Raw genomic sequence first — 13,149 nt, 5'->3', positions numbered from 1 at the left:
ATCGGAAATGGTCTGCAGTCAGTTGGTTGTTACCATGCGCCAGTGATGTTGGAGTATATAGTACAGCAAGATGAAACTATTATGCAGGCCAAATGAATAAAGTTCGGAGTTTGTCGGGTAGTGAAATGATTATTGTACATTTTACGGTGATTAATTTAATTAGCGAATTATTTCGAAGTTCTCTCTTTCCAAGAGGGGATGCAAATGCTTTGTGAAAATGAGTACGCCGCGGTACTCATTTTCACAAAGACCTGATGAGGCCAACACCGCAACAACCCCCGACGGAGCCGGCAACAAACTCTGAGACTGAGGGGCAGTCTGAGCTGCCCAATCAAGAGCCGCCGCAAACTGAGTAGGGGGCCAGCGCGCACAAACCTCGCAAGGCTCCGCCTGGCTACACGAACGGCACAAAGGGCACTTCGAGTGCCTATCGAGCTTGACACTCGGTTTGGGGCCCCCACACGCCGAGCACAACGACTTGCCTGCCGACATAGCGGAAGAGACTACCGAGAGCTACAAAAAAGGATATGTTGTAAAATCAACTTCTTGAACAAAATCCAAGGAAGAAAAATAAAATTCCAGAATCCAGCCACTTCTTGAAAATAAAATCCAAGGCAGAATAATCCTTATCACGAACACGCTAACACGTGGAACAACTCTATGATAGAGCACTCTGAAGGAGGTTCACTTTCCAACGAAGGTCGAAAAGGGAATGAGGACGTTTGTTAGGGAGACGGTTCGTACGTGGCGCCCTTGGTCGGACTGTTCCATTTATTTCGAAGGGGTGTTCCATTTGGGAACAATGGCAATTTGTCGGTTTATCCAGGTAAGTATTCACGAAATAGACACATGGATTCTTTTAACTTTGTATTGTGTGCATTGATGTTACAACTATATCAACCACCATCATAGAAGATGTTGCAAATGTTTTTACTTTTATGTTTAGAAACTTTCATTTTTTTTCAAATTTTATTTATCGCAAATACTTCAATTGTCTAACCTGTATAGTTGCTTCATATGACGATAAGTCAACGGAAACCTCTTCTTCAGATTTCACAACAGCATCTGCTTCAGTAACAGTCAGGCTTACTTCTGATAATCAGAACGAATAAAAACAATTTTTCAATATTTGAACTGAATGGTAACTGCATACATTATTCAAATTCCAGAATTAAGACAAGAAAAGAAAATATACGTTTATGAGAATAACATATCATTATATTCTTTACGAATATAATACCAGTGTGTAATTATCCTCGCCTAACCTACAATAACAACCCAGCAGACAGGGGGTCCGACGTGTCTGACGAAGGGGTTCGAACCAAGGGACGATAAAGCCTCCATCGACGGCCCGGATTAAAAAAAAAAATCTATGTTAGGGTTCATGGAGAAAGTTTTTATGGCTAAATGTGCTTTTAGACCACAAAGGGATTGGCAATCAAAATAGCATTATTTCAATAGGCAAATTATTATTTTTTAAAATTTTTGGTCCGACGACCTAGTCGTTCTTCGGATGACAGGCAGTCCAGACCTGTTCGTCGGGTATCCAGACCACTGTCACAACCAAGACTATTTATTACATTTCAACATATTGGCTTTTTCAATTGAAAGCTATTGATTATTTTAATTACAAATTAAGCAATTCAAATATATAATTTACTGTCTAGGTTTTATATTAGTTGAACACACAGTATACCTTCAAGAAGTAAACAAGATAAAATAATTAACTGTACATGAATAATAATTCTATCTATTATCAAATTAAAGAAGCCAACCTTTTTCAGATATGTTTGAGGCATTTGGAGATCCATCAAATATAAGAATGGTCTCATTTCTCTCCTTGAGAAATCTTTGTTCATATGGTACATTCTCATCCTGAATTTCAACAGCCGAAGTCAGATTAATGTCAAACTGAGACTTGTCAGATGTGACACCTACTGGTTCCACTAACAAAATGTCCATGTTTGTGTCTTCTGCTTCCAGAGTATTTGATGGTTCAACAGTGATATTTTCAGGTACAGAACTAGTTTTACCTATATCTTGCTGAATAACCACCTCAGTGATGTTCTCTGTCTCTTCTAATTGATATGGCTTTCTTCTCTCCATATCTATAATCTCTGTAGATTGAAATTTGCGTTGTTCATGTTGTGAACCAACAAATTTGGATTCATTCCCAGTTAATTCTTTTTTAAATTCAATTTGCTTAATACCATGTGGACAGTCAGATTTATCTGTTTCAATGATGACTGGCATTTTCATTACATCTTTCAGAACATCTGAAGGCTTGTCAGTAGTTTGTTCAAATCGGGCATTCATAGTTTCACTTTGTTTCCCATGTAAGTCTATTTGCACCTCACTTTGTATAGTGTCAGGTTCCAGATTTATTTCCATCTTAGCTAATGTCATTGCAATTAGATTTTCTATCAGGCTTTCTTTCACTGTCTCTTCCGTTAAAATATCTAAGAATTCTTTGACTGGTTCCTGTTCTATGATATTATCAGGTTCTACTGTAGGTAAATCGACACAAAGTATAATTTGTTTGGTATTGTCTGAAAGCTCCAACTCTGTCTCCTCTGACTCAGTTTCTCTCATGTTTGTGGTTGCTTCTTTAACTTCTGAAACCTTACCTTCAGAGAGAGCATTATTCACAATAGATTGAGCATCAATATTTTCAGTTTGTTTTCCGCCTGAGTGTATGTGTATTTCAGTTTGTATGTTGTCATGTTGAAGTTCTAATTCAGTCTCCTGTACACCCAAAATCCTTTCTGTGAATTGATCCTGTACAGGAACAGCATTAGTTTGCAAATCCATGGGTATATCTTCATAAAGTTTGATTTGTTGGGTAGCATGTTGCCATTTGAATTCAGACTTTTCAGTAGGTTCATTTGCCAGAGTTACCTTAAAAGAATCTTCTTTTGAGACATCCGAAGGCTTTTCTATTAATTGTTTCTGTTCATATTGTAAATCACATTTAGTCTCCACTGATAGACGAGCACTTGCCATTTCTATCAAAACTGTCTGTTCTTTGTTTTCTTTATCTCTTCTATCTTGCATCTCTCTTACATTTTCAGATGCAATGACAGTTGATACTTTTCCTGTAACTGCTATTTCATTAACCAAATTTTCAGAATGTTGGTTTTCATGTGTGTCATTTTTTAGTAGACCTTGATCAAAGAAATAGTTTTTGTTTGTAAATTGTCTGTCTGTAATGTCTTCAATGCACTGATTAAGAAGTTCATCAGCATACACAGAAATATGTTCAGGTACTTCATGTGTTGAATCAATATGAGTTTTAATATCATGTTGTCCATCACTATGCTGTATTTGTGAATACCATTCAACTGGTTTGGCCATTTCTGTTGTTACTGCTCTTGGTATATCTACTTCAAGGACTAAATTTTCATCAAAATAAATGTCATCACCTACTTCATCAGTAGATTTGTCTTTTAAATTATTTCTAATTACTCCTTCTTCCAGAATTATTCCAACTTTTTCTGCTGGTGTCATGTTAATATCTGTCTCATAAGGTTCATTAAAATCTATTTTGTTGGGTTGTCTAGTAATTTTAATACATTTTTCAAAGAGGACATCTGGTAACTCTTCCGCATCAGGATCTCTTAGAGAATCATGTGTTTGACTGAACCTAACCACATTTTCTATTATTTTTGTGTTTGCCTCTTCAATATGTTCATTTGCTAATGACCTGTCTTGTGGATAAATAACATTGAATGGTTCATACATTAAATTTGACTTTTTTGTAAGTTCTTTGATTTGAAGTTCATCATTAACATCCTTATCCAGGACATCAATATTTGGAGCATGAACGGAAATTACCATTTGGTGTATAGCATTAACAGGCTCTAGATGAACATCAATATTATGGTATTTCATTTCATTTCTATTTGGTTCAGCACTGCTACTAGCCTCTTCCCTTTCCACCTTCTTTATTGATTCATTGGAAGTTTGTGTATCATCTTTAACTGCATCTATCCTGGTTGCAGGTACTACATCTTCATCCTTCATATGCTTTTGTTTTATGTAAATGGTATTTGGTTCCTTAGAAATAATTTCTACAGAGGTTTCCTTAAAGCGCTGATGCATCAATTTTAATGCCAATTCATTATCTTCACCTGGTTGGTCATCAGAATTAAATTCAATTTCATAAGCCTGCCTAGGATTTTCTTCAATTAATAACTCGCCTTCAAAATTTTCAGTGGAGTCTGTGTTATCTTGAATAATTGAGGTTTCCTCTGCAAATGACACTTTCTTGTTTTCAGAAACTAACTTGGTTTTTAATTCTTTGCTAATTAATTCTATTTCTGGTTTTTGTGTAAAAGTAGCTTCTTGTGTGAGTTCTGTGTCTGTAATATGCATAGTATCTTCCTCAATGTTACCCTGCTCCACTTGTTTTTTCAGTATTTCCTGCATCAAAACATTTCTCTCCACTAGATTTTCTATAGACTTTTCTACAAACTCTTCTTGTGATTTATCAGACTGCAAATCTCTTGGTTCAATAAATGATTTGCTTTTTTCATTCTGCTCGGATGGATCAATGAATACTTGAGACTGTAAATCTGAGGTTTCACAAAAATCTATACCACTCTCAAATTCACTGGTATCTCCAATATCGGTTTCATTCTTGTCAGTCGATGACACAATGGATGAGATGTCTGGTTCACATGTCAATTCATCAGCCGAAAAATCTTCCTTGCATGATACTTCTACTCATCAAAAAGATTTGCAATAAATAAGCGTATTGTGAAGACAGTTAGGCGTAATTAACTATGGTGCAATGTTTCATGCAAGACAAGTCTTGTGTCAATCTACTGCTCCATGATAATTTGGAATTTAATTCTACAATGCTTTATTGAAAATTCTAATTCAACAATATTGTGAATATGCTACAGTAAAATGAATACTAAGCCAAAAAAATTGACTTCATTCTGTATAAAAGATAAATTTTATTGTTTTAACAGTGTGCAATTATTATACTACAGTACTCTATTAGAACCCACTGTTCTTAATGACTGTCAGATTAAAAGTTATCTACACAAACACAGAATGCAATGACATTGAGATTTTTTTTTTTTTTTTTGTCTCTACCCTCTTATTTACATACACTGTGTTCTACAAGGTTCATCATTACCGGAAAACTTCAGCTATATTATATAAAATATCTACAAAGAGTTTCAAAGACTGTGCTTCCTATGCAAGACATTAACTTTGGAATGTGTGCACAAGAAGACTAACATTAAAAGTATATGACTGAAAATGTGAATGAAAACTGTACAGGTATAATAAATAGAAAGTAGAATACATCCTACTTTAATGAAAATGTTTAATTAAACAAAAAAAGAATGATTTGAGGTCTATGCTTGAGAACATAGTGTCTTTTGTGATTTTATTGTAACACACTAATTGATATTTTCAGCCACACCACCCTTAATAATTTACTTATCTGTGAGGTGGATGATAGCTAATATGCAGTCATAAAGTTCACCAAATAAATATTAGTAATCTATGAGGGAAACAATCTATACATATTTTGCAAGCAATTGTATCTGGGCTGCACAAACTCATATTAAATTTACACTGTTTAAAGTTCACTTCAGCCAAATAACTGCATACATAATATATACTACATATAATATACATGTAATAAAAAAACATAAATGGGTTTCATGTAAAAATATGAAGGCACACATATCCAAACATGAAACATTTTTGTTTGTTCTGTCTGCATTATCACAAAGAATAATCTGAGTCATTGATTGGTCAGAATACTTTTTTCTCATGACATTAATTGGAGGCATTCCTGTAAATATGGGATTCATTATATATTTCTTATCTGTAATTCAAAATTGAAGGAATGTACAACTCATGGGAGGAATGACTAAGAACTTGCCTTCAACAAGAAGCTGTGCTGTACATGTAACTTCACCAAGATGGTTAACTGCTTTGCATGTGTAATAACCTTCATCTTCCGGTATAATTTCCTGAATATGTAATTCACAAATGCCTTCCTCTGTATGTTTGACAATATATTCTGGCTCATCTGTAATCTCATTGTTATCAACATACCATGTAACCTGTGGTGGAAATCCAAACATGAATTACTTTTGTGAATTTCACAGAATGGAAATATATAACTATATAATATTTTATTAATAATATATAAAACGGCAATGGTGCTTGTCATTACACAAATCAATCGTGATGTTGGTAGTCTATGAGTGAGATGCCTGGATAACCGACTAATTGCCATTGTTCCCAAAACGGAACACCCTTTCGAAAAAAAAATGGAACAGTCCGACCCAAGGCGCCACATGCGAACCATCTCCCTAACAAACGTCCTCATTCCCTAAAGATCGACACGATCACGGCGAGGGTAGGAAGGGAGGGAAGGTTATCCAGGTAAGTATCTCACTCATAGACTACCAACATCACGATTGATTTGTGTAGTCTATTTTGTGAATACTTACCTGGATAACCGACTAATCGCCAGATTAGAAGCGTACAGAGGAGGCGGGCGTGATCAGAAACCAGAAGACTTACCTACAGAGACGGCTTCAACACAGCAGCCGCTACCGACGCCTGGGTCGACAAGACATCCCACAAGTAGCAAGATGAAAACGTAGTCTCCGATCTCCACCATGCCGCTGCAAGAATGTCAGCGAGGGGGAACCCGCGAAAGAAGAAGCCACCATGCCGCGAACCTCGTGCATGTGGGCAGGTGGAGGCTTGCGAACCGATGCATAAGCGGCTTGGATGGCCGAAACAACCCAGTGAGCAATGGTATCAACAGAAGCACGCCCATGGGGCCGAACTGAAGATACAAACAAATGCGAATCCTTGCTGCGCAAAGGACGCGTGCTATGAATGTAAAACCGCAGAGCTCGCGTACGCCCAAAACCCGTCCCATGAGATGGACAGGGCATCCACTGCCCACGCTGTTGGTTCCGGAAACCGGGAGAAAAACATCGGAAGCTGAGTGTTCGAGCTCGTCGCAAACAGATCTAGGTTGGGACGCCCGAACGTGTTGAAAATATGCTGGGCCACGACCGGACACAGCCCCCACTCCGCCGGACGGAGTGGAGGTAACTGACGTCGAGACAGCGCATCGACGACATTCAGTCAGCCGGGAATGTGAGCTGCTCGAAGATGAATGCGATGGCTTAGACACCAAAGCAGGAGCTGCCATGTATGGAATCATAGCCTTGGTGAATGCGTGCCGCCTTGACGGTTGATGTAGGAGACCACGGTTGAACTGTGGGAATGAACTAGCACAGCTTTCCCCTTTGCCCGATCGACGAAAGCCTCCAGAGACCGACGAACTGCTAAAAGCTCCAGAACGTTTATGTTACTGATGGATTCTTCCAGCGACCAGTCCCCCGCGACGCGCTCCGTGAGTGAACAACCGCCCCAACCCCCAAGGGAGGCATCGTCCGAAAAGCGAAAGTCGGGGAGAGGGTCGGGGAAAGACTTCCCGCCCTGAAGCACGTTCTCCTGAAGCCACCACCGGAGGTGCCTGGCGACAAATGTGTTCAAGGGAATCCGAGCTGACAAGTCCCGAGACGCTGGAGAGAAAAACGCGAGCAGATGCAGTTGAAGAGGGCGCATGCGAAACCGGCAATAAGGAACTAGGTCTACCAGACTCGCGAGCAACCTCAACATCCGCAGCCACGACTCGGCTCGGAAATGCGGAAGGGAAAGAAGCTGAGTGATTGCTAGCTGACACTTGCGGATCCGACCCGTGGAGGGGAACGCCACAGAACGAACAAAATCGATGTGCGCCCCCAGATACAGCAGAAATTGCGTGGGAACCAAAACCGATTTCTCCCGGATGATAATGAACCCTACTGTTTCCGTCATGTCTAAGACAATGCTGAGATGATGCAACAGAGTTGCTCGGGAATTTGCGACCACGAGCCAGTCGTCTAGGTACATGAAAATCCTTATCCCTCTTACGTGGAACACTGCACCTAGGGATTTTACCACCCGTGTAAACACCCGAGGAGCCATGGATAGACCGAAAGGGAAAACCTTTGAACTGATACGTACGACCATCCAGACGGAAACGCAGCAAAGTGCGATCTTCTGGGAAAATAGGCACGTGAAAGTAAGCATCCTTGAGGTTTATAGTAGCGGCCCATTCCCCGGGCATGAGCCCCTGGAGAATAAGAGCGAGAGAGTCCATGCGGAATTTTTGCGGCCTGATCCATTGGTTCAGCCGCCGCAGATTTAGGATAGGGCGCCATCCGCATGACGATTTCTTTGTCAGGAAGAGTGTGGAAATGAACCCCTTGTCTTCGGTAGTCGGGAAAACTTCGACTACCGCCCCTTTCTAAAGAAGGTCGTTCACCCCTGAAAACAGGGCTTCCCTCTTCTCGGGGGATGCTGGAATGGGCGTATTCATCCCTCCGGACGCAACCGGAGAGGAAGTAAACTCTATCTGGTACCCACAGGATATAGTCTGCATGATTCAGCTGTCCGGAGACAGCCATTCCCATTCGTGGGTGAAAAGCATCAGCCTCCCCCCTACCGGGCCGGTCCCTCCTTCTACTGAGGAACCGGGCCCCCCCATGAACATCAGGAACGAGGCCCTCCCCCGCCGCCGTGCCCTGTCAGTTGAGGGGGCAGCCTGGGCGAATTGTCGATTGATGGCAGGAGCAGAAATAAGGCCAATGCCCGCCCGAAAAAAGCCAATGGTGTCCGGGAAGAAAGGTGGGTTCGCTTCAGCATCAGACAAGAAGGACAAGCAAACCCCGCCCCATTCACGGCGCGTATGCCCTCCCGAGCCGCGCGGTCCACAAAGGCCAAAGCCTCCTCAGCCGCGCCCTGAGCTTTGTTAGAAAACAAAGCCTTAGAAGTAGAAGAGAGCTTCTGATCCTCCCACAGTCTGCCCTTGGCAGCGCGAGGAATGGGCGGCGCCTGAATGAACTGCTTGAACTGGTCCTCGGGGACCGGAAAAGCAGACGTAAGATGCCGTGGCGCGGCAACCGGCTTAGAATTCGTGCGAAGGATGAGGTCCGGGTGGAGTCCCACAACCGGGACAGGGTGGGCGGGACGCGCAGGAGCTGGCGGCCCCCACAGGCCTGCCCCCAAACCATCCCGGCATAGAGTCTCAAAAGAGACCCCCAAATGGTCAAGGATGGGCGGCATTGCCCGGGCCACGAGCTGAGAGAGATCGGAGCCGAGGACAGTGTCCTCAGATTCCGACTCAAGATGCTCGGACGAGTCGTCCATAGGCGACTCGCCGACCACCCGGAACCCATCCCCAGGGACAGGATTGGCAGGGGGAACCGGCACCGCCGAAGCGGCCCGCATTCTGGCGAAAACCTCCCGAGCCACCTGGCCCACCTGCTCCGAAATGAATGCAACCAGCGCCGGGTCCAGCGGAGAGGAAGGACCCACCGAACACGAAGCCGACGAACCCTCCAGTGGTAGTGGTGGTGGAGAGTCATCCGGCGCCGCTACAACCCCTCACGCAGCCGGCAGCGAACTCTGAGATCGAGAGGCAGTCTGAGCTGCCCAATCCAGAGCCGCCGCAAACTTAGTCGGGGGCCAGCGCGCACAAATCTCACAAGGCTCAGCCTTGCTGCACGAGCGACATAATAGGCACTCCGAGTGCCGGTCGAGCTTAACACTCGGTTTGGGGCTCCCACACGCCGTGCATAAAGACTTGCGAGCGGACATGGAAACCGATCGAGACTACAATAAAAATAAAAGGATATCTTGTCAACCACTAGTTGAAAATAAATCCAAGGAGAACAGAATTGCTTGAAAAGTCCTGCTAGTTTTCCGAAGACTTCGAACAACGTCGAAAAGGAAATGAGGACGTTTGTTAGGGAAACGGTTCGCACGTGGCACCTTGGGTCGGACTGTTCCATTTTTTTTCGAAGGGGTGTTCCGTTTTGGGAACAATGGCAATTAGTCGGTTATCCTGGTAAGTATTCACGAAATATACTGATGACAACAATTATGAGGCAACTTTAATAGTACAGCTTATAAAACAGTTAATAATAATTAGAAATAAGAATAAAAGCTAATTTGTTATGGTGTTCAGATTTGTGTTGAGACAAAAAGTTAAACTTTTGTTACTAATTTTATGTAATAATAATTAGAGGTAGTGTTGATAATGAACAAAATTTTAATGAATAATTATTCTTCGATTTTACAATGATGATGTGAGAGTGAGGATTTGAGGGTACATATGTCAAGAGGTCGAGCAGAAAAAGCCTTGACTTCAGTGCTGTTTGACTCCTCGTCTAGGGTTCGGTTCATAGAACCAAGTGTTCTCAGATAAGAACACCTGCAAATTTTTGGAAGAGTAGGGCTTACCCTAATGCTCTAGTTCATTGCAGAACCTGTCATCGGGGAACGATGTGAACATGTCTGATAAAGTAGTCATGGATCATGCAATTTAGCACAATGTTGCTTTAATTGTTAAATGATTTTCAGTGTACTGTATTATTGAGCATGAAATAAAAACAAACAAATGATGCTGTAAATTATTGTTTGTTCTCCTTTACTTCGGTACCTACTGTATGTGATAATAGTTCATTATAAAAGAGTGTTACCTGAGGTCTAGGTACACCAGCAACTGCACACTGGAAAAATACAGATTCTCCATCTACAGCAATTGACTTTGTTTCAAGTACTTTAGTGAAGTATGGAGCACATTCTTCCACTTCTGGGATTATTGACAGTTCAGAGACCTCTGATATTGGGGCTTCTTCGACCTTTTAACATTAAAAATAAAAATAAATATCACAACATGCTTTGATGATCTGCCAGGATTTGTTAAATTATGAACTTGTTATCAATTTAGCAAGTTAAAAAAAAATGGTCGGATAATACAGCCCAAAAGTTTCCAGTTTAATATCTGGCAAGTTCAAAATTGCTTTTGCCTATACTTTAAATCTTATGTTTACAAAAGGGGCCTTTATCTGTATTTAGCAATAGTGTACCGTACAGTACCTTTCCTTTTGTTTAATTTTAGTTTGAAAGGTTTCACTTGTCTGCTTTCATTTCAGTTTTATGCTATCTTATCATTGTTTTTGATTAACTTTTAGTTACTTTTGAATTTCATGATTGTAAACTTTTTTTTGTTATATGTACTGTATGTACCAGGGCTTTCTTGGAAAGCAGTACTAGTCACTGAATGGATACGACCTGGTTAAAGAAAGGTTGAATAAATAATATCAAGGTAAATAATTCTTGTTGTGTACTTTTAATCTTGGCCAGTGATGTTTAAAAGATTGTACTGTATTTCCATTTATTCTCCTATTTTCCTATTTATTATAGGTTGGTGAGAGAATGCCTCAACAATACGATTTGAATTTTTACCCAAAATATTTTCTTAACCTGATATTTTGAAAAAAAAGTACAGTATTTATGATAATATGATATAGTCAGTGTGAAATCATTTGTAAGTTATTCCACTTCTTTTGCTTTAATTGAACTTATTAACAAAATTATGGATTTTAAACTTTTGAATACAGACTTTGTGGTGTTTCTCTTAACATTTTCGAAAACTATGATTCAAACAGACTTCAATGGACAATAATAATAATTAAGAATTCTGACTTTATATCTATTATTTGTGGTGTGAGTCAAGGATATCGCTTTAATATTTTTAACTTATCTTGATGATCTGCCCAATGTATCTGATATACATGTATGTTAACTTTTACCCGTATACAGATGATACTTCTATTTTTTGTTCTAATGATAATTTTCAATCTATTTTTTCTATTTCTGAGATCAGGAATCAGGAAGGGGAAAAATATTTTTTAAACATTGTAAACAGACCTTCATTTAATATTAATAAATGTAATTTCATGCTGATTTAATTCCTAAAAAGGACCAGTAAACATAATGATCAGTAATCAATAGTCTCATTTGTAAACATACCCAATTTCTTGGCATTGAAATTGACCATTAACTAAATTTTAAATTCATAAAATGGAAATTAAAATATTAAAAAGCATAAGTACATTGTGTCCTCTTTCTTCCCTTCTACTATTTAATGTAATATACATATTTTATATAACACTAATGCTATCTTCCTTTCATTAGTTATCAATAATTAATAGAGTACCAATAATAGTATTGTGACTATATACTAGTCTGTAGTCATAGCCTTGCAACTCACTTTTCGCTAGTAAGACTAATTGGTGAGCTCAGCAATAAACAGTTCAGACGCTAACTACATACGTAAATGTTACAACATACGTATAAAAATTGGATTGTGCTACTATTAACATTAAACATTATTGTACTTGTTTGTGTCTCATAAATTGTGAGCATCCCAAATGATTATTTATAAAATAAATCATATCAGCTGTTACAATTGTCAAGCCATTATGATGTATCTCTTTTTCAGATGTTGAAACACATTACTCGTTTTATCATTTTGACACTATGAAATGAATGAGTTAGATTATTACCTGAAAATGGAATTCAGATTGGACAAATTCTTCTGTGACATGTGGCTTCTTTGGTACAAATTGAATGACACTGGCTGATATTTCAACAGGTGGCTGGATCTCAATAACTGGTATGTCATGCGATGGTACTTTTTTCTCTTCTGGAGTTGGTTTTGATTCTTCTAGTCTAGGAAGCTCATCGGGCTCTTCTATAAAATAATATGTATACAATCTTTCAATTTCTTTATATCAAAATTAAATTTAATTACTTACGCAGTACGAAATAATAGTTTCCATCAGAAATACTCACGGAACTCAAAATTCACAAATGCAAAGACATGGAAAAAAAAACAGAAAAGACATCAAAAACAAACAAAAAATTATTCTGATTCATAGTACTGGTAACCTTCATTTTTGTTTTACAGTAGAACCCTTTGTTGGGACATACATATTCAAGGGAACTCTTTTCCATGAAATGGAACATATCTTTTAAATAAAATATATCTTTTAATAGTACGGCAAACCCCTATAAGGGAACACCCCATTAATGGGATGGGACTCTTTCTGAGTGGTCCAAATGGTCAAAGCAAATACATATTCGACCTCTATTATTTTTTTTTTTTATTGTATCACAACAACTATTGGTCTCAAAATGGGAATAATTCATTCAAATATATACTTCGACACCTTTTCAGCAATACACCATAATTTTTCTCCT

At 39.5% G+C, this 13,149-nt stretch overlaps 1 protein-coding gene across 1 annotated transcript in view; it reads right to left on the bottom strand.

Annotated features, from left to right (window-relative positions):
- The window catches only part of LOC117112527 (titin-like), a 59,133-nt gene that overhangs the window by 20,053 nt on the left and 25,931 nt on the right, over positions 1 to 13,149 (bottom strand). Inside the window, exons 12-15 of the mRNA XM_033255609.1 lie at positions 12,453 to 12,640; positions 10,581 to 10,742; positions 5,906 to 6,089; positions 1,001 to 1,092 (exon numbers count right to left, since the gene is read on the bottom strand). Of these exons, the coding sequence (XP_033111500.1) occupies positions 1,001 to 1,092; positions 5,906 to 6,089; positions 10,581 to 10,742; positions 12,453 to 12,640 (626 nt within the window). The remainder of the gene's footprint in view (positions 1 to 1,000; positions 1,093 to 5,905; positions 6,090 to 10,580; positions 10,743 to 12,452; positions 12,641 to 13,149) is intronic.

The sequence above is a fragment of the Anneissia japonica genome, unplaced genomic scaffold (genome assembly GCF_011630105.1).
Source record: "Anneissia japonica isolate Jap-2015-1 unplaced genomic scaffold, ASM1163010v1 scaffold2991_len510020_cov192, whole genome shotgun sequence".
In the NCBI taxonomy this organism is placed as follows: domain Eukaryota; kingdom Metazoa; phylum Echinodermata; class Crinoidea; order Comatulida; family Comatulidae; genus Anneissia; species Anneissia japonica.
Note: the sequence above shows the minus strand (reverse complement) of the source record. Positions and strands in the feature narration are given on the sequence as shown.